This window comes from Xenopus tropicalis, chromosome 2 (genome assembly GCF_000004195.4).
Source record: "Xenopus tropicalis strain Nigerian chromosome 2, UCB_Xtro_10.0, whole genome shotgun sequence".
Taxonomy (NCBI): Eukaryota; Metazoa; Chordata; class Amphibia; order Anura; family Pipidae; genus Xenopus; species Xenopus tropicalis.
The window spans coordinates 161,522,179-161,547,253 of record NC_030678.2 but is presented as its reverse complement, the minus strand read 5'-3'; the positions used below and the strand labels follow the sequence as shown (position 1 = coordinate 161,547,253).

At 38.4% G+C, this 25,075-nt stretch overlaps 1 protein-coding gene across 3 annotated transcripts; it reads right to left on the bottom strand.

The window, feature by feature from the left end:
* Positions 1-1,973: 1,973 nt before the first annotated feature.
* On the bottom strand, positions 1,974-23,648 carry dcun1d5 (DCN1, defective in cullin neddylation 1, domain containing 5). 3 transcript variants are annotated; one of them, XM_012956942.3, is made up of 9 exons: positions 23,625-23,648; positions 16,413-16,531; positions 14,590-14,681; positions 13,518-13,588; positions 11,013-11,104; positions 7,994-8,102; positions 6,964-7,068; positions 5,682-5,784; positions 1,974-3,941 (listed from the first exon to the last, which is right to left on the bottom strand). In XM_012956942.3, the coding sequence occupies exons 2-9, from the start codon at positions 16,481-16,483 to the stop codon at positions 3,886-3,888; spliced, it is 699 nt and encodes a 232-aa protein (XP_012812396.1). In that variant the 5' UTR covers positions 16,484-16,531; positions 23,625-23,648; the 3' UTR covers positions 1,974-3,885.
* Positions 23,649-25,075: the final 1,427 nt, after the last annotated feature.

Genomic DNA, 25,075 nt, shown 5'->3' with positions numbered 1-25,075 from the left:
AGCTTGTGAAGGTCAAAGATCATTTTATTTATACCTTTGCTTGTCCTACTGTAGAATATTTGTAGGCCATTTGTGATAAAACGATTAAAGGGGGAAAAAAAACATTACTAACTCCTCCAGATTTCCACCATTTCTTCTGACTAAAGACTGTTGGTAATATCATAAAAAAGAAGGGTCAGGAACATGCAAAAGGCTAGGAGGAAGAGTTGCACTGTGGTCTAAATGTATTCTTAGTGCAGTTGGGGATGAAAAACCCACCCAACCTGCTTGACCAATGGGTCTCATTTCTTTTGCACTACACCCAATATAATTTGATATAATTTGCAGCAGATGATACTTGCTTTGTGGTACATGCCAGGTATCCCCTTTACCTTACAATAATTCTCTTTTCTGTTAAGATGACATGTTTGGTGCACTTGTGATTACACTTCAGATAAATACTATACCTAGAGGCATATTTCCTTTGCCCGCCATCCCTGTATTAAAATAAATGTACCCCCTGATCACCACCAGGACTAAGTTACTACTGTGTACTAGAGATTACCAAATAGCTGAGACTGGGACCTGTTATTTGGAAAAGTTTATTTACTTCTGCAGGTATGGGATCCGTTATCCAGCCAGCTACAAATGACAGTAAGGCGCCTCCTATAGACTCCATTTTAATTAAGTAATTAAAAATTTTAAAACATTGCCTTTTTCTCTGTAATAATAAAACAGTACCTGTACTTGATCCCAACTAAGATATAATTACCCCTTATTGGGGGCAGAACAGCCCTATTGGGTTTATTTAATGGTTAAATGATTCCCTTTTCTCTGTAATAATAAAACAGTACCTGTACTTGATCCCAACTAAGATATAATTACCCCTTATTGGGGGCAGAACAGCCCTATTGGGTTTATTTAATGGTTAAATGATTCCCTTTTCTCTTTAATAATAAAACAGTACCTGTACTTGATCCCAACTAAGATATAATTACCCCTTATTGGGGGCAGAACAGCCCTATTGGGTTTATTTAATGGTTAAATGATTCCCTTTTCTCTGTAATAATAAAACAGTACCTGTACTTGATCCCAACTAAGATATAATTACCCTTATTGGGGGCAGAACAGCCCTATTGGGTTTATTTCATGGTTAAATGATTCCCTTTTCTCTGTAATAATAAAACAGTACCTGTACTTGATCCCAACTAAGATATAATTACCCCTTATTGGGGGCAGAACAGCCCTATTGGGTTTATTTAATGGTTAAATGATTCCCTTTTCTCTGTAATAATAAAACAGTACCTGTACTTGATCCCAACTAAGATATAATTACCCCTTATTGGGGGCAGAACAGCCCTATTGGGTTTATTTAATGGTTAAATGATTCCCTTTTCTCTTTAATAATAAAACAGTACCTGTACTTGATCCCAACTAAGATATAATTACCCCTTATTGGGGGCAGAACAGCCCTATTGGGTTTATTTAATGGTTAAATGATTCCCTTTTCTCTGTAATAATAAAACAGTACCTGTACTTGATCCCAACTAAGATATAATTACCCCTTATTGGGGGCAGAACAGCCCTATTGGGTTTATTTCATGGTTAAATGATTCCCTTTTCTCTGTAATAATAAAACAGTACCTGTACTTGATCCCAACTAAGATATAATTACCCCTTATTGGGGGCAGAACAGCCCTATTGGGTTTATTTAATGGTTAAATGATTCCCTTTTCTCTGTAATAATAAAACAGTACCTGTACTTGATCCCAACTAAGGCAAAACAATCCCATTGGGTTTACATTATACTTAAATTATTTTTTAGTGGTCTAATGTTATGGAGATCCAAATCACAGAAAGACCCCTTATCCAGAAAACCCCAGGTCCTGCGCATACCTGTATACCATGACCTGTTTGTGTTGGTCTCAGTTACAAATTAACCACACACGCCTTCTTTCCCACACACGTTTGACAAAACTTACCAAAAATTATTCCCCCCCCAAAAAAGAAACCTTTATTTAATGCGGCATATGAACAAAGATTCAGATATTAAACAAACATTAGGTGAAAAGTTAAACAGCTAACAATAAAAGGTAACAATTGCATTTCACCCCTTTCCCACCATCTTGGATCGTTAAATCCGAGCACACTTGGTTTTTATCTTATGCTCTCTATTTCGTGACCAATAACATGTTGCCAAATATAACAATTAGTAGCCGTATATATATTGAATCTGCCCAATAAGGTTCAGGGTTCCATCTCTATTGGTCAAGCACAATATCAAGAGTACAAAAGAGCATATTTATCCCTAAGAGACATCCAATAAGGCTGCAGTTCCATTGCTACGACGAGCGGAGACAAGATGTCCGCTGGAGAAGACCTGGTTGACTAGAGCGAAGGCCGGTTTCTTATAAACAAAATACACACGCACACAGACAAAAAGAATCATGATAATACTAGACACAGATAATTAATCCTTTATTCAGATGTAGTAAACACATCTATACTCGCAGCTTTAATACCAAATGCCTGTTGGTATCGGAAACAAAAAGTGCAGAGGGTGTTTAGAGTTTGTGAAGCCTTTTCTGGTTACGGGAGGAAATACTGCTGAAATGAAAGATCTATGTCTTTTCCTACTTCACAGGAGGCTGAAAGACATGCTTTTTTTTTTTTGTTTAAATGTTTAAGTACATAAATATGTGAAGGTCTCACGTGGCAAAGGGCTCTTCTGGCAGCAAAGCAGGCGTTTCGTTCTCCCGTTCCTCCGAAACAAGTTTTAAAAAAATGAACAAAAAAAAAGGTTTGTCGCTGGCCTTTCCCAATTATGGATGGGGGTTAGGGGGGGCAAGGAAACAATATCTTTATATATTTATTTATTTTTTATTGGAAGTCAACATAATGAAGTGAAATCTGAAAAAAAGGTGTTTCCCAAAAAAAAAGTGTGAATAAAAACAATTCAAAAAAATGATTTCTAAAGTGCTGACCAGGGAAATGCCATCATAAATAAAGAGCTAGAAAGGCTGGTTATCAAAAAATCACGTTTTTTTTCTCTCTCTCTTTGTAAGCCCAAAGCGAATGTACAAGTTCTATGCACGGAACTGAACGCCCCCCCCCCACACGGCCACTGCCAGGAGGGTACCAAGGTGCCCGGCATGCAGTTTCCCCGTACCACTTGCTATGATCCCCTTGTACATGCACAAAGAACATGATGGAACTATTTCAACACCACAAAAGCAAACCAAAGTCAAATGTGTCAATGGGGAATCTCATTTCAGTGTCAACTGCAGCTGAAATCTAGGTCTAGTAGTCCATGGCAACCAATCTGCAGGTTGAATTCACTGGCATCCGATTGGTTGCAGTTGGATACTAAATTTGGTGCAAGGTCTTTCACAATCACCTGCTTGACATTACATGAGCAGCTAAGAACCTTCGTGACATTAAGTCATTGGGTTATTATTAATGACAGATTGTTCCACACCCCCCCCCCCCCCCAAAAAAAAACAGTAAAGACTTTTAACTGGTCAACTGACAGAGCAGGAAAAGCACTGGCTTAAAGTACTGAAACAAACTGATATTTTTTTTCTTTCCATAAACACGTAAAATAAATGATACCTTCATTAAATAAGCCACAGTTCTAAACCATTCCTTTGTATTCTTTCAAATTGTGTGTAAACAGCATCAGTTTTTATCCAAAGGGTGACTCCGTCGTTCAGTCCGATGTCGGTAACGGGCGATATTGCGTGTAACAAGAAAAACATCAGTTCCTTAAAAATAAAGGAAAAAGGAAGGGAGGAGGAAAAACAAAGGAGACGCGCCTTTGGCAAGGATGGAAGAGCATTCTTCAAAAACTTCTCTTTTTTTAATGACCTGGAGGACATTGTCGCGATTTCCCCATAAAAGATCTTGCTATAATGACTGACGGACTTTTTGCCACTCAACAAATTCATCGAGGAGAACAGGCCCTGAAATATGAAAGAAGCATGTTGTGAATGAGCAGCCAAATCACCCTTGCCTATATATTTCCAAACTAATACTCTTAATACATTCTATTCCAGTGTGGAACTGTTTTACCCCATTACATTAGCTGAAGAGCTGATTCTCTAAAACAGCTATGGGACCTATTATCCAGATTGCTTGGGACAAGGGGTTTTCTAGAAAACAGATCTTTCCGTAATTTGGGTCTCCATACCTTATGTCTGTTAAAAATCATTTAAGCATTAAATAAACCCAATAGGATTGTACTGCCCCCAATAAGGGGTAATTATATCTTAGTTGGGATCAAATACAGGTACTGTTTTATTATTACAGAGAAAAGGGAATCATTTAACCATTAAATAAACCCAATAGGGCTGTTCTGCCCCAATAAGGGGTAATTATATCTTAGTTGGGATCAAGTACAGGTACTGTTTTATTATTACAGAGAAAAGGGAATCATTTAACCATTAAATAAACCCAATAGGGCTGTTCTGCCCCCAATAAGGGGTAATTATATCTTAGTTGGGATCAAGTACAGGTACTGTTTTATTATTACAGAGAAAAGGGAATCATTTAACCATTAAATAAACCCAATAGGATTGTTCTGCCCCCAATAAGGGGTAATTATATCTTAGTTGGGATCAAGTACAGGTACTGTTTTATTATTACAGAGAAAAGGGAATCATTTAACCATGAAATAAACCCAATAGGACTGTTCTGCCCCCAATAAGGGGTAATTATATCTTAGTTGGGATAAAATACAGGCACTGTTTTATTATTACAGAGAAAAAGGGAATATATTTACAAATGTCAAATTACTTCCTTAAAATTGAGTCTATGGGAAATGGCTTTCCTGTCATTTGTAGCTTTCTGGATAATGGATTTCCAGACAACGGATCCCATACCTGCCATTGGAGATCCTTAGCTTTAGCTGTCGGCAACTGCTACCCTATCAACTAAACAAATGGAGTGGATGCCAGAATGAAGGATAAACAGGAGAGTGTTGGCACTGATCAGCTAATAATGTCACACAGTCTCACATTAATAAATAAGCTGCTTTTTAAAAAAAAAAAAAATCTCTAAAATGACTTTGTACACCCCTAAAAATAACATACCTTTCTTCCTGCATCTAGATATATTTTGTTTCTCTATTACAGTCCAATTCAACTACAGCTCTTTTACTTACTTCGTTGTCTAGCATGAAGCTCCACCCCTTTTGCTTTCTGAGCACTCTTTCTAAGCACTCCTTCAAGGTCTTTATAGTCAAAGAGAGAAGAGGTGCCTACTGTGCATACCTGATTGATATTAAATTGAAGCTGAAGCAGTGAGCATGCCCAGTAGGCACCACTTTGAGGTATTCATAGTCGGAGAGAGAAGGAGGGCTCAGAAAACAGTAGGAAGTCATTAAAAGAGCTACAGTTCAGCTGTGTGTAACAGAGAAACAAAACAAATCTGCAATCAGGAAGCAAGGTATGTTATTCTGGGGGACATTTACAGTAATTTTAGGGGATTTAAAAATAAAAGGATTACTTCATTAATGTCAAAAAAGGGAATGTTGTTCATTCCTGAGCTGTTTATAAAGAAAATAAAGCCCGAAAGCCTTACCATGAAGGCACTTGTAATAAAGCCCCCCAACCATTAGATCATACTTAAGAAAGCTGAATATAAGCAGAAGTTGAACCAGGGTAAATGGTTACAGAAAAAGAAATAAATCTAGTGTTACTCACATGCACCGTCTTCATCGTAATTGCTAAGATCTGCATGCACAGTCCTGCTGAATTCTAAGACATTGTACCACTGGTCTTTGTTCATAACTCTGTACTTTGATTGCTGAGGGAGGAAAAACCTTTGTTATCAACCGGATCTTTCAGATTGCAAAGTCATATGCTCAGCTTCTAGCTCATTACTCAAACCCATTATCTCACAGCAGCACCAGTTGTGAGACATATCAGTGAGGATGGCTGTGAGCAATTAGGATACAGTTTAACGCAGGCCCCATGGTATAATGGCAAACGGCAAGAACTGGGACTGATTATGGATAGAAAGCAGGTCTTTAGGAGGCTATTCACGCTAAGATCCACTCACTTGGCGAGGTCGCCAAAAAGAAATAAATACACGGGACGATAAGCTGCCGAATCGGTCTAAGGTAGGTACCGATATCGCCAGCTAGAATTGGCCTGTGTATGGCAGCCTTTAGTCTGAACTTGGTACTCAACTTTGCCTTTGGTTGTAATTCAATAATAAAAAGCAGTAGTCAGAACACAGAAAAACTCTTCTTAGCATGCCTGTCCCACAGTCGCAATGACTATTTACAAATACATAATGTTGTCCCTCATGTAGACTGAACTTTCATTTATCAGAGTCTTAAAGGAGAAGGAAAGGCTAGTAAAGAGTTAATCTCAAGCTGCAGGCATACCTTCAGTTGTCTCAACAGTGCCCTTAAGTCTCCCCATATTTCACCTGTTCAGATGATCAGAAGTCAAACAGGAATAAAAAATGCTGAGCTGTGTAAAGAAAGTTCTCATAATGCCTCACTCCTGCTCAGACACCCAGACCAAGTGTACATGTTTGTAAGACTATGAGTCAGCTTCCCGCTGATTGGCTCAGACCCGCATTCCTAAGGGGGGGAGTGAGTTCTTAGCATTCTTGAGGGAGGGGGGAGCAGGAGAGAGGAGAAAGCAGAGAGCTGCGTGTCTGTGGCACATAAAATACAGACACAACAAATCTTTAGACAGAGAAGTCAGTGCAGCGTTTCTGTGAGTGCTTATGGCTGTATTTACATAGACCTTTCTGATAAAGCTTACTTAGTTTTTACCTTTCTTTCTCCTTTAATCGCTTCTCATGAACAACATCAACTCTCTGAACACTTTGGTTGGGCCTCTACTTGGGAACATGGGAGAAATAGGGGAAAAGAGAGAAAGCCAGAGCCCCTATGCTACATGTGCTGCTTTATAAATGCCCATAACGTTAGTATGTTTTCCTACCCAAAGATCCATTGCTTCCTCTTACCTCCAAATACTGATAGAACACTGAGAAGAGGGGCCACGTCCTTCCTAACAAGAGAGCTAACATGGACTTTGCTGTGTCAATATCCAGACTTCGCTGGTCCTTGTCCTGCAGTAAAGGAAAATGAATGGACAGTGTGCTTATTTGTTACAAAAATGCCAGGTAATGAAGCACTATCATTTATTGAAAGGAAGCTGCCCCAAGGAAACACAGAACCAACGTTTAGTAGAGGACTAAGGGTTTTATACTATGGGAGAGATCTTGTGGGTCATTACACAATGAACTGTATCCATTAAACCCATTTAAAAAGAACATTGTGGGTAAAGAAACCTTTTATGTGTCAGTAAGAAATCTTTTTATTTAAGGGGAAAATAACTAAACTAAAAAAAAAACTAAAACAAAACAAATGAAAGTACAATTGATTTTCTTCTGCAATTTCCATTATTTTTCTTTAAAACTGCTATATATAATGAACTTGCTGCCTACATGTTTTACAACATATTTTATGAGAAAAACAAGGAATTGTGAATTTGCTCTACTTAGAACTGACTCTTCTCTGCTCATTTGCTACATTTTCTTAGCAGAGAAACATTACACGACTTTGCTTTTCTCATGAAATAAATTTTCAGCAAACTTGAACAGCAGGTGGCGCTGTTGGTTCAAATTCAATATATAAATGTAACAGTCTTTCATCAGTGATGATTTGGGTACTTCTGTGATGGACGCCCAAGCATGCTTGGAAAGGGAAAAACGATAATACATAAGCATTTATACATAAAAACAGGAAAATAGTTTCCCTTGAAGAAATCTAATGGAAGAAAAACATATTTCTATATTTTTATTAAACAGCAAAAGTGGTGTGGAATGCTGGGATAAATAATGGAAGAATAGTGATCCAAACTGCAGTTATTGGTGCCAAGGGTTTGTTTCAAATTTGTTTTTCATTCTAAATAAAGACAATTTAATGATGTTTTTTGTATGATGAACCCAGGGGGTCAGCGGTTATTCTTGCATGAATCCAATTCAGACTTACCCTTGCAAAATCAAATGCGTATCTGTAAATATTCTTAAAAGCTGTGATATCATTCAGTTGAGCGCGTAGGAAATCAAATTTACTCTGCAGCTTCTCGGTACAGTCACATCTTAAACATTAAATATCAGAAAATTGAGATTAGCAAGAAGCTTAACACCTGCAACTTAAGGAGGAACCAGCAAGAACCCATAATATACTTTTTTCAAGCCCCTTTTCAGTTGTTGAGGCCCCCACTTAACACATAATAAAATTACACACATATATGAAAACATTAAAGTATTAGTCACAGTCCTAAGAGTAGATAGGTTAGTGAATAAGCCCTCTGAAATTGACCTATAAAGCTGGGCAATTTAAAAGATATAAAGGTGGGAATGTTGGGATTGTTTACACTAGCTCCTATAAAATAATAACTCCCTGGAAGTCACAAGTTGCTTAAGTCAGATATAAAGAAGGCTAACACAGGGCTTGAAGGAAACAGAAATTTAAGACCTTTGATACTCCGATAACTGTGTATTGTTTATGTATTGTAACAAAAGACAAAAGTAACAAAGAATAATGCAGTAAATAAATAATGCAATAAATAATGCAGAATAAATGCAGTAATGCATGCTGTGAGTAATACCGTGGCGTGTAAGAACCACTATAATTGCTGTGCTGTGAATATTCGGGGGATGGAGATAATGGGGGTGCCATTGCCAAAGAAGGATCCAGAAATAACCCTGCCACCTCTGGCTGTAATGTGAAATGCCAGATTGGCTGGGTGGCAACCCTACCATCTAGGGCTGGGCGATATACCGTTTAATACCGAATATCGGTGTTTTTTTTTTTTTTTTAAAACTATATTAATTTTTCAGATACCGCAATACCGGGGTGTCAGGGTACTCACCTGTGCGGCCCGGTCTCGCGCCCCTCCTTGCATGGGTGCGCGCGTCCCATTGTCCGCGGGACGTTGCGCACGCGCGTCAAAGCGCACGTACATGTCAAAGTGTGCACGTCCGTGACGCGCTGGTTCTTTGCATGCGTGGGGGGTATTTAAAGCTATCAAACGCCTCCTCCTGTGCTATGTTGTCTGCGGCCTTGCCTGGGAAACTAAGCCTGCCTGATTTACCTTACGACTTTCTGTTGCCGATCCTTCGCTTGCCTGACTCTGATTTTCAATACTGCAGTAATTATTCTCTAATTTATTAGGAAATGGGGTTAACACCTAATCATGCATGGAAAAAAAAAATACCGTCAAATACCGTGACACCGATATAATTTTGAAAAATACCGTGATATAGATTTTTGGTCATACCGCCCAGCTCTACTACCATCAGCGCTTTCAGGCCAGCAAGGGCCAGTGCCAGGAACCCTACCTATAATCCCTCCCTTCCCTGACTCTTTCCACAGATGATCACCCCCTTTTATATAGAGACCAGCCTCTGCCCCACCCATTATCCCCACCCACCCATTTCTCCACCCCCCAACCTAAAGGCCTTTATTAATAGCAAGAAAAGTGGGTCTAGGTTACAGTCAATGGGAGGCAAGAGATGATTCTGGGTGCTTTTCTGCCAGCTAAGAACATATCGAGTGCCAGGCAATTATTGTTCGAAATTACTAACTGCCATGTTTCCGAGCAACAATTGCCTGCACCATGATTACCCTGGCATGGTCACGACTGTGAAAATGTGATTGTGAGGCTGGAAACTCCACAGGTGGCCAAACAATTGCTGTCATGCAGTGTATAAGTGGCCTAACTATACACACAAAGAAAAAAATCCAAAAACCCACAAAGGCCCAATCAAAGACTTAAGGGATCATTTAAGAAAAATCCAGTGCTCTCGAGGCTCAGCTAGTCCTGTCCCTAAAGGACATGTCAAGCCAAAAAATATTTTTTGTTAGCCTAATAAAAGAGAACATAATTTTAAGTAACTTTCCATATAAATTCATGAAAACTTTTAGTGCTTTTAAAGGTATTTGTAAATGTTATTGCTATTGAAAGCAGCATTTGCCGAGTCAGAGCCCCCAGGGTAGAGAATAGAAAAGGACAAACACTACTTTTAATAGCAATTATATATACAAGTAACTTAAAAACCATTACAAATTTACAATAAATGTATATTTGAAAGTTGCTTAGAATGTTTTCTTATATTAGGCAACAAATTATTTTGTTGGGTTGATGTGTCTTGCTATGCCTGAAACTATCTGCACAATACGTACTTGATCCCAACTAGGATATAATTACCCCTTATTGGGGGCAGAACAGCCCTATTGGGTTTATTTAATGGTTAAATAATTCCCTTTTCCCTGTAATAATAAAACAGTACCTGTACTTGATCCCAACTAAGATATAATTACCCCTTATTGGGGGCAGAACAGCCCTATTGGGTTTATTTAATGGTTAAATGATTCCCTTTTCCCTGTAATAATAAAACAGTACCTGTACTTGATCCCAACTAAGATATAATTAATCCTAATTGGACAATCCTATTGGGTTTAATTAATGTTTTATTGATTTTTTAGTAGACTTGAGGTATGGCAATATAAATAACAGAAAGACCCCTTATGTGGAACACCCTTGGTCCCGCGCATTCTGGATAACAGGTCCTATACCTGTACAACTAATGAGTCAAGGCTCTAAGCCCTTTCCCAAAGCACTGTATTGCTAAATGCCATTTTTCTCTACATTTATAAACCAGAGTGGATTTTATTGAATCTGCAGTGTTTGTTATTGGGAAGGAAGCTGACAACACTGCATTATATTGTAAGTCATGTTTATATGGCGTAGCTGCTGTAGGGCTATTGATTGTTAGATATAAAGTCTAAGTATAATGTGTTATCTATCTATATTTACGTCAGTGGTTGAAGAGACTGACTGACCAATCATTTGCTAAGGTTGCTAAATAGAGTTCTAGATCAGTTCTATATCAGGATTTTTGTGGGTTATCTCACCGTACAATTCCTTTGCACCCTTTCCCATATTTCCTTGCTTGCACCGCCATATTCCCAAGCACATAACAGAAAAAAATGCAGCACTTACTGTAAAGAGGTCATTCCTTTAAGCCATTCCTCCTTAGTAAAAAAGCCCATGTTTTCTGCCTCTAATTTCCAGGCTAGAACCAACATAATTATCTGTGCCAGAGAAAAGCAATAGTAAAACAAATGTATTTTGCACACCATCGGACGCACAACACCATTAAACAGACACATTTACAAAATGGGATTGCATTGCCTTTTGCCAAGACCGCTTCTAGAACGTATGCTTAGTACAGGTATCGGACCCCTTATCTGGAAACCCATTATCTAGAAAGTTTCGAATTATGGAAAGGCCATCTACCACAGACTCTATAAGCAAATAATTCTCATTTATTTCAGTTTACCTTTTCCTCTGTAATAATAAAACAGTACCTGTACTTGATCCCAACTAAGATATAATTACCCCTTATTGGGGGCAGAACAGCCCTATTGGGTTTATTTCATGGTTAAATGATTCCCTTTTCTCTGTAATAATAAAACAGTACCTGTACTTGATCCCAACTAAGATATAATTACCCCTTATTGGGGGCAGAAGAAGTAACTCCTAAGGAAATCTTTGTGTAAAAATCACCTTAAAGGGGACACAATAACAACAATATTGTAGGCAACATTCATGTTCCCACACGACAATTTGATCAGAATAACCTGCTATATGTTTTTTTAGACTGTGGGGAAAAAAGCCACACAGACACATGGATAACTCTATGTATGTATGTATGTATGTATGTATGTATGTATGTATGTATGTATGTATGTATGTATGTATGTATGTATATATATATATATATATATATATATATATATATGTATATGTATATATATATATATATATGTATATGTATATATATATATATATATATATATATATGTATATGTATATATATATATATATATATATGTATATGTATATATATATATATATATATATATATATATATATATATATATATATATATATATATATATATATATATATAATATATATATATATATAAAGGTCCCGGGTATATATATATATATATATATATATATATATATATATATATATATATAGTGCCCTGGTTGGAACAGAACCAGGGGCCGCAAGCAACCAATGCTAAACACTGTTCCGAGGCTCAGCCCTATATCAGTATCTGCTTTTAATAACAAACACTAGTACATATAGTAAGCTATAGCACATGTAAATTATTAATTGGCGATGGTAATGCCTACACTAATGAGCAGACAGACTAGTTTGTTTACTCACACGCAGCAAATCTGCCTGGCATTAAGTCTACAGATGGTCAGAGGGATAATAAGGAGTAGTGTATTGGGACTAATGTTAAACGGCTAATCCATCTGTTTAGCTAATGTTAAATCACAGAAAAACGGCTCAGATAATTCCTTTTTAACAAGAAATATTTTCCATGAATGTTTCCTAGAGTAATATGCCTCCTATAAGCATGGTAAGTATACTTAAAGGGATTCTGTTATGATTTTTATGGGGTACTTTATTTCTAAATGACACTTTTTACATAGCAAATAATTCACTCTGCCATTTAACATTTTATTCTTGAACCAACAAATGTATTTGTTGCTGTAATATTGGTGTGTAGGCGCCATCTCAGTGCATTGTGCCTGAGTCTGAGCTTTCAGCCAGCGCCACACACTGCTTTCAGCTAACCTATTGCTTCTCCTACTCCCATGTAACTGTAGAAGTCCCAAGCCGGACTTGGATTTCTTACTATTGAATGCTATTCTGATACCTACTGGGAGCTGCTATCTTGCTCCCTTCCCATTGTTCTGCTGTTGGGAGGGGGGGGGGGGGGATATCACTCCAACTTGCAGCGCAGCAGTAAAGTGTGACTAAAGATTATCAGAGCACAGGTCACACGGCTGTGGCACCCTGGGAAATGAAGAATATGGCTAGCCCCATGTGAAATTTAAAAAGTAATTATAAAAGAATCTGTTTGTGTTCTTGAAAAACATATTTCAATGCAGGATTCTGCTGGAGAAGCTCTATTAACTGATGCATTTTACTGACTGTAAAAACACCAAAGCGTTATGATGGTCTTTAAAGTGCCTTCTTCAGGATGCAGATCTTTATGTCAAAAATCATAATCCTTGTGTTTTTTTTTTTAGACTAAATGAACTAAATTCGCATTATAAACCCATTAAAAACTCTATGTTGTCTTTGTACTATTTCCATATTTTGCAAACTATTCTATTCTCTTTTGATTTACATTTTACACAGTGTCCCAACTTCTTTTCAAAACAGGGTTATCAATACTTTTTAGGACGTTTTCATTTCTAGGTGCTTTAATAATTCAATTCCATAAATCTATAGTGAAATAAAATATATAAACAGATAGTGGGCCTTTAAACGAAGCCAAAGTCCTGCCTAGCAAGCTATTTGGTCTATTTCCACCCGGCTGGCTCTTTTAGCTAGTTAAGGACAGAGTTCTTCTGAGTAACCTATAAATGATTACACAAAGAAAGAAGCTGAAGCCAGTTATAATAAAATACTTACATTTTCTGGTTCAACACCAATATCTTCACAGAATTTTTCCATAGCTTCAGGCCCGACAATTTCATCAGGACCTTTCATATAGGAGATTGAAAATAAAAAAATTATGGGGTCATAAATTTTACAAAATCCCATCATCCCAAGTGCACTCTTTCCATTTTGTCTTATCTAAAAGAGCAGCAGCAAACAGTAAAGTGTGGGCACACATCTAGTAACACATTTTTACTACACACTGTAATGGATAATGATGATTCTCGGGGACCCGGTGACACTCAGGATACAGCATACCCACATAGGCAGGCAGACTACATGCATCCTTCACAATAATAAATTCAAACAGAAAGGAGCCCGAGTAAGAATCCTGAGGAAGGAACAGGCTCAGTATCTCTAACCTGCAGCCTTTAGAATATGAATACCAGAAATGCAACCAGACTTTGGTTATTGTTCCAGGCCCAATAAACAATATAAATGGCAACAAATGCAACCAGACTTTGGTCATTGCTCCAGGCCCAATATCCAATATAAATGCCAACAAATGCAACCAGACTTTGGTTATTATTCCAGGCCCAATATAAATGCCAACAAATGCAACCAGACTTTGGTTATTGTTCCAGGCCCAATATCCAACATAAATGCCAACAAATGCAACCAGACTTTGGTTATTGTTCCAGGCTCAATATCCAATATAAATGCCAACAAATGCAACCAGACTTTGGTTATTGTTCCAGGCTCAATATCCAACATAAATGCCAACAAATGCAACCAGACTTTGGTCATTGCTCCAGGCCCAATATCCAATATAAATGCCAACAAATGCAACCAGACTTTGGTTATTGTTCCAGGCTCAATATCCAATATAAATGCCAACAAATGCAACCAGACTTTGGTTATTGTTCCAGGCCCAATATCCAATATAAATGCTAACAAATGCAACCAGACTCTGGTCATCCTTCCATTCAACCCACACAAATCAAACATCCTACCAAGAATTAACCTTCAGACAATTGGAAGAGTCCTTCACATCGGCATTTTGAAAATTTAGACAGTTATGAAGAAACATAAATGTATGACTTACCCGCATACTCATAAAACCAGGCCAGGCACTTTTTGCTAGAAAACAGGTCTTCCCCATTTATAATTTTACTTGTTGCTTGTGATCTGCAATAACTAAGGTGATAAGGGAAATAAACATTTGGTATTCACTTCATAAATTGAAAGGGGTGGGTCACCTTCAAATTAACTTTGATTATAATGTAGACACTGGTATTCTGAGAAAAAAAATATTTTTTGTGTTTTTTCAGTTATTTAGCATTCTCAGCAGTTTTCCAGTTTGGTATTTCACCAGATATCTGGTTGACAGTGACATATAATTCAAAAAGCTAAATAAAGAAAAACAATTGCAAAGTTGCTAGGAATAGGATGTTCTATATTTATTTTTGTCACTTTAAAGTCTCTCCTTAGGCCTTAGTCCAAGTTATGTGAGGTCAATTCAAGAGCTTAATCACTCCTCTGACCCTTGCAACCTGTTAGAGTCGCTCAGTAGCAATGACTCCTCTTAAAAAGAATCCAAAAAAATTATAAACAACTCTTTCAAATTAGGAGTTGGCTATAAAAAAGATCTCACCAGCAATTGCTATTTTCAAGATATAGAAGTTAAAGGGCAACTGTCACTATATTGTTATTTTTATACAAAAAGAACAAAAGGGTTTTGTTGTTATTTTCTTATAGGTTTTTGGTTTATTATAGTGTTTTATAATACACTGCAAAAAACGCAACCCAGCTGTGACAGTTAGGCACTGACAGTTGCTGACTCATGCTGGAATAAAGTGAAATCTGTCAGTGACTCAGCATGCGTGTGTTGGTTGGGCTACATACAAACAATTGCAAATAAATGAATACAAATTATGTACAACACCGATTTATAACACACGTACTACAGAGGGGTTTTTTTCCCTCCTGTTTAAGAGGACACGTTATAGTCAAGAATAATATTTCTAAACTACTCTTAGGGGGTCATGTAATAAAAAGGCACTACCAATAAGGGGGCAGAACCAGGGAAGCTCTGAATTACAGGAATGTCATCTCCCATAGACTCTTAAATAATACAAAGACCCTTTAACCAGAAAACACCAGGCCCTGAGTATTCTGGATCACAGGTCCCATACCTGTATTAAAGGAGAAGGAAAGGTAAAAACTAAGTAAGCTTTATCAGAAAGGTCTATGTAAATACAGCCATAAGCACTTACAGTAATGCTGTAATTTCTATCAAAAGAAACACAGGATTTCTTGTCTCCTTTTTTGTAAACATTCTTGTGTATCAGACTTCCTTAATTCGCAGGGCCAGAGTCTGCATAGCTCTTTGCTCTTCCTTCTCCTGCTCCCCTCTCCCATAAGAATTTACCCCCCCCTCCCATAGATCAGAATGTGTGATCTATGCTACCAACAGCTAGAGTTACAGCAGGAAGCTACAGAGTTTCTAGGGCTCTTTACTCAGGTATCGTAAAGCCTTCTGCAGAATAAATCATACATTGTTCTAGGTGGCACTTATGTGGCTTATCTAATGGCAGTTAAATGGCAAAATGACTTTCCTTCTCCATTTCATCCCTCTGGTTTGTATTAGGAACTGCGCTCACACACAAACCAAGGGCACAAATACTTCCTGGGTGGAAACGGCCAATGTATAGAGCAGTGTCTTTTCCTCTCACACTTCTTCCTGTCAGGTGATCAGTAAGGTACAACACTCAACACCACAAAATGGCTGTTCAAGATAAAAAGGGCGATACTTTAATACCGATGTGTATATGATAATTTGAAAGGTCACATAAAAAATGTTGGTAACAATATTCTTTCAAACGCTATCACCTTTAAGCAACTGATTGCACTTAAGTAATGCCGTACCTAGTTATTCTACATTTTTTTAGGTTCATTTCTTCAGAGGAGTTGGATTTTCTCTTTTTCTTCACAGGCATTTTATCAGAGGGAGAAGAATTCAGTATAATGGAGATCAGTCACAGCGTCTACAAGAGAACAGGAGGAAAAGTTAAAGTAAAGCCTGTCAGGTAGAAGCAGCCGCACGCTGTCCTCTGTGGGATTTCCGAGAGCTCCCAGCTGCTGCAAACTACCAAAGGAAAATACAAATTCTATTTTCTAATGCCCAAAAATAGGGTTTTTCCGTTGCAACTTCTTCTGTGCAAATAAATCACTTTGATTCACAAGGTTTAACCATCAAAGTGTTTTCCCCAAAATTCAAAATGGCAGAAATAATGTTCAAATGGGACCTGTCACCAACACAATAAAAGCTGTATAATAAAAGTACTATTTAAATTAAATATGAAACCGTATTTTTTAATTAAAATTTCAATACTGTAGCTGTTATAAATGTATTTAAAAATCGTCAATCATATATTGCCTGCCTCTTCTCTATTCCTTAGGCATAGAGGGGGGACAGGCAATTATTTTCACCTTCCACTCAGCACTTCCTAGATGTCACTACACTCCTCATTTCCCCTTTATCATCATGCTTTATAATTGTGTATCTGTTCATGGGCTTGGACATCAGGTCCCTTATTCTGGGGCAAACACAAGATTTTAGGGTGATACTAAACTTGCCTTAATAACAGGGTTCACAAAATGGCACCTGCCTTCTTGCTGTGATTTCCAAGACTGAAGGAAGCAAAATGCGAATCATTTCACCGATTTACCCTAATTTTAAAGGGGATCTTTAATTGGCTGATTTCCCCAGGCCCCTTTAGCCAGACAAATCCCCCTACATTTTTTTAAGCCATACGGTTCTGCTACTGCCTCAACCTTACCTGCATTAATAGACCACTTATTACAGAGGCCAGTAGGACCGCTATATTTTCAGAAAAACACGGCCCTACCGGCTTCTGAAAATTGTTGAAAATTGAAAAATTACAGCGGGTTAGGTGGGGACAGCCCTTTGAGGGACATAGGTGGGCATTTTTTCCCCCCCTTACTGGCAGAAATGTTTTCCTTGGGAAGAATAATGCACTTGTGTGGTAAATGAGCTCTAATAACTCTCTTGAAACAGAATTAAGCTGACCATACACGCACCGATGATATCGTAAGAAAACCTCGTTGATCGGCCAGGTTAAAAGATTTTGATTGGGCGCCCAAGCAAAATCTACGTTCAGGGCTGAATCGGCAGAAGGAGGTAGAATTTGTATTGTTTCTACCCCCATATCTGATTATTCAGCCCTGAACATTAGAGGAGGGTGGGAACGATCTTTCATGTGACCAATGGTCACACGAAAGACCAAAATTGCTATGTGTATGGCCACCTTTAGGATATACCCTTATTTCAAGAGTCAGACCCAGCAGTGCAGACAAAGATGAAAACAAATCACCAAACAAATGTAATTAATGAAGGTTCCTCTACATTTCTTTCGTTATGCAAAAATAAAACATTGGTACAGTGGCAGAGAAAAGACAGATATAGGTGAATGAAGCATTTTAGGTTTATCTGCTGCATAAAACACCCCCAACGAAGGGCATAAAGTAAAAATGCATACATTTCCATAGCACATGATGTTCATGCAGTATCTCTACCATTTCCACTATAAGGAAAGGAGAGTGCAAATGAAACCCCATACGTGGAGGATATTTTGGATACCAACAGAGCGGTTGGGACAAACAAATAAAAAACCAACAAATGTAGCTCTTGGCTTCTGCAAAGCATTCCCTGCACTGCCAAACTCCTCTCTGCAGTTCTTCAAAAGCTTTGTCATATTTCTTAGATGTGAACTCCCATGTGTCAACAGCACAACTGACCGGGAAGCAAACAAGCCCTGCGGCAGCCTGGCAGCTCCGTGTTTAACGCTGCCCGTGCCCGGTGAGTGGTACCTTTCAAGGCCTCCCAAGCACAACTACAGCCTACAATTCCATGGACATTAAGATGAGATAGGCTAATAAAATAAATTGCTGATTTAGCCCCTGCAGACATTGGGGGCTATTTATTAAGCTGTGTAAAACTACATTTGCCGAAAAAAAACAGTGTAAAAAGCTGTGTAACATAAATGGCAAATTTTACCTTCTCAACGCGATTTTACAATGTTATTTCCAGTAAAGGAAAAATTACTGGTTATCTGTGGCAAATTTTGTCCCTATTTTTACACAGCATAATAATAGGCCCCTGACACTTAAATGTTCAGATTGGCACAATATGGCAGAGCAAGCTGGGCAAAGGCCCACTCATCTCGCCATGTATGGCTAGCTTAATGATATCCCCTACCTTTTAGAATGTAAGCTCTTGTGAGCAGGGCCCTCCCCCTAGTGTGTCCGATCTCATCGCAAACCATTTTTGTGAATTGTTTATATGTACATGTTAACTGTTATGTCTTTTGTACCCCTCTATTCTGTAAAGCGCTGCGTAAATTGATGGCGCTATATAAATAATAATAATAATCCAATATCATAATGCAAAGTGAAAATAGAGATTGGATTATGGCTCAAACCAGAATCATTTATTTAAAGTGGTACATTAAAAGGGTATGGGATCGGTTATCTGGAAACCCGTTATTCAGAAAGTTCTAAATTACGGGAAGGCCATCTCTCATAGACTCCATTATAAGCAAATAATTCTAATTTCTAAAATTGATTTATTTTATTATTACAGAGAAAAAGGAATAATTTAATAAGGGGTAATTATATCTTAGTTGGGATCAAGTACAGGTACTGTTTTATTATTACAGAGAAAAGGGAATCATTTAACCATGAAATAAACCCAATAGGGCTGTTCTGCCCCCAATAAGGGGTAATTATATCTTAGTTGGGATCAAGTACAGGTACTGTTTTATTATTACAGAGAAAAGGGAATCATTTAACCATTAAATAAACCCAATAGGACTGTTCTGCCCCCAATAAGGGGTAATTATATCTTAGTTGGGATCAAATACAGGTACTGTTTTATTATTACAGAGAAAAGGGAATCATTTAACCATTAAATAAACCCAATAGGACTGTTCTGCCCCCAATAAGGGGTAATTATATCTTAGTTGGGATCAAGTACAGGTATTGTTTTATTATTACTGAGAAAAAAGGAAACATCTTGAAAAAAAACATTAATTATTTCCTTAAAATGGAGTCAATGGGAAATGGTCATTATGTAATTCGGAACTTTCTGGATAACAGGTTTTACGGATAATCGGTCCGATACCTGGACAAGTAACTGCATGTAATGAATGCATATTGGAAAGTTGCTTAGAATTACAGTTATTTTGATTGGGCTAAATGTTATATTTGGCTAGACACCTGTCTGTCCCACATTTCATTCCAAATTTTTTCCAAAGGTTTCTATATGATTTGCGGTTCTACCTCTATTGTTATAACCATCTCTATGTTGCTGGGAAGACTATCTACTAGAAACTGAATCATTTTTGTTGGTAATTGCATTTTTCAGTACCATAAATATTACTGAGGTTGGCCACTGAATTAATCCCCTAGGTGTTTAGCTGGATTGAGGTCAGAGCTCTGTGCAGGACAGTCAAGGCCTTCCCCACAAAGTGTAAACCACTGAATTGTCAACAATGTACCTGCATGGTGTAGCCTTATAGTTTATTTAATTGGGACCATGGGACCCTAATGAAAAACAGCCCCAGACCATTGTTCCTCCTCCGCCATCTTTTATCGTTAGGACAGCACATTGAGGCAGGTAACAGTTCTCCTGGCAAAGGTTTTTAAAACAAAACTAACACAAAGAGGCAAAGCTGCAACTAAATTAAAGTTTGTACAAGGCTTATAAAGTCTGCTGAAGGGCTACTAAGGGCCCCAAAGCATGGGTGTTTTACCTACATCTGCCATCTGGTAGACAAGTACTATTTTATCTGTCGTCAACTTTTAAGTGCAGTTCCTTGGGTACAAGCCCATAAAGGAGACTTAGATGCCCTGCAATGCACAAAAAACCCCATATGGTAAGCAAAGATTAAAAGACTATCCCCCATATGTAATAAAAGGCACTAAGTTTGCCCAGGAACAGTAACTCATATCAACCAATAAGATGTTTGCTTTTAAACAGGTGACCAGTAAATGCTACCTGCTGATTGGTTGCTATGGCTTACTACACTCAGGCAAACTTAGGGCCTTTTAGTACATAAACCCATATAAGATTTACTAGAACTGGGGCAAACTTTGCCCATAGTACTACAGAGGTGCAATGTTCTGCACTACTCTCATAGACATAAAGTGCTCCCAATACCAAAACACGCTTCGCCTCATTAATTTAGAGGCACCGCGTGAAAGAGACAGGGTGATGTTTCTGTGGAAGGAGCCCGACAGTCGGACAAAACAAGCAGTGAGACATTCGGAAAAAGTGTTTGCAATAAGTCGCTCACACCTTTGGCTAAACACACACACAAATCCTGTAGGGCTCGGCCTATAACAACCCTGTGTTTACAGATCTGCATGGTTTTATTCAATCACGAGATCAAACTGCAACTCGTGTTTTTTTCCCCATCTTAACTGCATTCCTCCACATTTTATGTTGCATTTTTAAATGCAGAAGTACCTGCAAAAAGTTAATTTAAATGATCTGTCACCATAGAATTTTTCATAAAGAAACATTGAAAACTTAATACAGATATAACGTGAAGTACCTGTGCAGAAAACACACTCACTAAGTTTGCCTTGAGAAGGGCCGAGATGGAGCTAAAGTCTAATCTTTAAATTCAGTCATACGGCTGCTGCATGTGGGCTGTGGTTATTAGAATAATAAATGCTGTCTATAAGCTTAATTTGCCCTTCAAGGGGAAACAGAGCCCTATATTTAGGATGAGTTTCAAGAGTCAGAATTAGAGAAAAGGAATAAAGTATATTTTCTTTGAGACCTCAATTTCTGTACTTAGGTCTATAATGGCATCACCAATATACATGGACAGATGTGGCTTGTTGGTTGACAATGATAGGTTCTATACAAGTATGGGATCTATGTATTATCTTTAGCTGGCCATTCATGATAAGATTCACTCATTTGGTGATCTCGCTTAAGGTTTGGCAATCTCACCTAAGGTGGGTGATAGGCCCTAGGGCCAAACAATCGAATTACAAACCTGCACAATTGACACCTGGACAATTTTCAGCCAGATATTGGTCAAGTATGGCCGTTGGGAGTCCCCATACATGAGCAGGTTAGCTGCCGAATCAGTGGCTCATGAGCAACATGTTGCTCCCCAACTCTTTGGATGTTGCTCTCAGTGCCCCCAAACCAGGGAGTTATTTTTGAATTCCTGACTTGGGGGCAAGTTTTGGTTGAATAAAAACAAGATTTCCTACCAAATAAAGCCCCTGTAAGCTGATAGTGTGCATAGAGGCCCCTAATAGCCAATCACAGCCCTTATTTGGCTCCTCAATGAACTTTTATGGTGCTTGTGTTGCTCTCCAAGTCTTTTTACATTTGACTGTGGCTCAGGAGTTAGAAAGGTTGGGGAGCCCTGGTCTAAAGGAACTGAATTGGCAGTTAAAATATGTCCATGTATGGCCACCATTTTCCTTTCTATACTATGTCCTGTTGGTTCTGACTTTTAAATCTTTGCAGCTGAAGCCAGATGATTAACAGACCTGTGAAGCAGCATACAAGGTTGCTACATTGCTCCAAAAGTCATAACCAATTTCAAAGTAAGTAAAGTAGTAAATTTACAATTACGAAAACCAATTAAAAAATGTTTATGAACGTGTTTGGAGGTTTTGGTGTTTGGAGGTTTTGGTGTTTGGAGTGCTCTTGAAGGAAATACACTATTTTTATCATATCAGTACATCATATTTATATAAAAACTACTTACCCAGGAAAGGCTGTATCCTCAACACTGTGTACATAAAACAAGTAAAATAGATACATACAAAAATGCACAAGTAAAACTATGCAAAGCAGACATATAAATATATATGAGGACACGTGTAGTATACAGCAAAGTAACACAGCACCCTAATACATACAGAATAGGAGATAACTAGACCCTAAGCCTGTTGCTGTTGTTAAAGTGCAGCCTCCTTTATCATCCAATTGTCAAGGGCTGCTGTAAGTTGATGTGACCTGCACTTCAGCATCAGCAGCACTGTGTGCCCACCATCATAGCAGTACATTGGAATAAATCAGTAAAACCCAACCTGCTGCGCTACAGCTAGGACTATGAATAAACTCTGAATGCTTTGGGCTTTCAGGTATGAGGGGAGGGAGTTGCAATTTAAAAACAGCCGGAATGTTGCCAGTTGGACACGCTCAGCATAGTGTTTGTGTACCTTATTCCATATCTACCTACCTACCTATATGGCACAACTGTGTGCCAAATTTTGAGTATACAGAGCATGTACTCTACAAAGGAGGATACTGCCATTACTTTAAGCTCTATGGGACCAGGACCTCATGTCTCTTATAGATCTGTAATCTTGAATATTTTTTTTATAGCGTATTATCCTATTAATCTCAGTGTGAGTGTACAATACATACACAAGTAGCTCTATACAAATATACATAAAGTGGGTGTATGAAACACATATGTGCAGTTGCACCTCTCTTTGTCTGCACATACCATTACAATGCACCCAGGGAACAGCATTTGCAATCCTATTATATAACAACCCATATGCCTATAGCGAAATCTGGCTCCCTGAATGTGCAGCTAAGGGATCGGGCAGGCTGGCGTGATGTGGCTGTTCTAAACTACAACTCTCGCCTTGTGGAATCTTTTTTTTTTGGGGGGGGGGGATGCTGGAAGTTGTGGTGCAGTAGCAGCTGTACAGCCGCAGGTTGGGGATCCCTTGGGTAAGCGGCCGATTGAGAAGCCGCTACCGGGTGTCATTGCACCTAGCACACAAGGCGAACAGGACAAAGCCTTTTATTACCTCTCCGGTCCAGGAGCTGTTGCAGCCTAAGCAGGAGCGCACTGAATCACTGCCCGGCCAAGGGTGAGAACGTCGCTTGGGCTGGCGTTCTCGGTGCGCGTTGATGACGTCAGGCGGTGCGACTGAAGCCACCAGAGTGTAAGGGCAAAGAGTAAGAGGGTAGGGCTTTGGCTGTGTATCATCTGCAGTTTCACATGATACAGATCATCTTTAGTATAAGGCTACAGTACATTGATGCTGGGCAGGACTGCCACTTACCTATAATAATATTAAGTAGTTTACATGCATCTCTAGGGTTTAGTCACTAACATAAGTGCAGTTGCCAGTAGCACTCTTCAGTGATTAGATTTGAAGAGTCTGCCGGTAATTATAGCATGTAAGCAAGGATCTGATAGGTTGCTAGAGGTAACTACTCTGGTGCAGTTTAGCGCCCATGTCAGTAAATCAGCTATTGCCCTGTTTAAAGGAACAGTAACACCAAAAAATTCAAGTGTATAAAAGAAATTCCAATATAATGTACTGCTGCCCTGCACTGGTACAACTGGGGTGTTTGCCTCAGAAACACTACTATAGTTTATATAAAGAATGCAGCTGTGTAGCCATGGGGGTAGCCATTCTAAGGAGAAAAGGCACAGGCACATAGCAGATAACAGATAAAACACTATTGTATTCTATAGAGCTTATCCATTATCTGCTATGTAACCTGTGCCTTTTCTCCTTTTTTTCCAGCTTGAACGGCTGCCCCCAGGGCTACACAGCAGCTTATTTATATAAACTATAGTAGAGTTACTGTAGCAAACACACAACTTTTACCAGTGCAGGGCAACAGTACATTATATTTCTTTTACTTTAAAACTCTTTCATTTTTTGGTGTTACTGTTCCTTTAATAGGTAATTCACTAAGAAAACTACAGGTATAGGACCTGTTATCCAGAATGCTCAGGACCTGGGGTTTTTCGGATAAGGTGTCTTCCTGTAATTTGGATCTTCATACCTTAAGTCTACTAAAAAATCAATAAAAAACTTATAAACCCAATAGGCTTGTTTTACATCCAAAAATGATTCATTCTATCTTAGTTGGGATCAAATACAAGGTACTGTTTTATTTTTACAGAGAAAAAGGAAATCAATTTTAAAAATATGAATTATTTGTTTAACATGGAGTCTATGGGAGACAAGCTTTCCTTAACGGAGCTTTCAGGATAACGGGTTTCCGGATAATGGATCCTATACCTGTACTATAAAGCTGAGGTATTTTATGAGTAGCAGCATTTCTTGTTGCAAATTGTTGTCAAAGAGTGAATGAATATATATATATACAATAGTTTATTGATGTGCTGATCTAACGTTTCGGCTGAAGCCTCAGCCTTTCTCAAAGTTACATATCAAGGTGAAAGTAAGCCATAAATACTACAACTGGCAGGAAATTCACGTTGATGCACGTCGTTGTTTGAATTTCCCACCAGTTGTTGTATTTCTGACTTACTTTCACCCTGATATGTAACTTAGAGAAAGGCTGAGGCTGAGGCTTCAGCCGAAACGTTAGTTCACCACATCTCTATTTTGGGAAAAGTCCATTTATTCCACTTTTATTGCCCATGTCCAATAACCCACCAGCTACTTTTCTCTGCTTTCCCTTTCTGGGTTGATTCATGTGTGCCACTAATAGATATTGGGTAATGGTGCAGTAGTACTGCGGTGGGGGCTCA

Bases quoted from the DNA above. Each gene is read 5' to 3' on its own strand.
- dcun1d5 (XM_012956942.3), bottom strand. From the start codon at position 16,483: ATGCCTGTGAAGAAAAAGAGAAAATCCAACTCCTCTGAAGAAATGAAC. The intron at 13,589-14,589 runs GTAAGTCATACA...CCTATATGAAAG, and splicing joins CTGGTTTTATGAGTATGCGG to GTCCTGATGAAATTGTCGGG. The intron at 7,069-7,993 runs GTAAGTCTGAAT...CCTTTACTGCAG, and splicing joins ACGCATTTGATTTTGCAAGG to GACAAGGACCAGCGAAGTCT.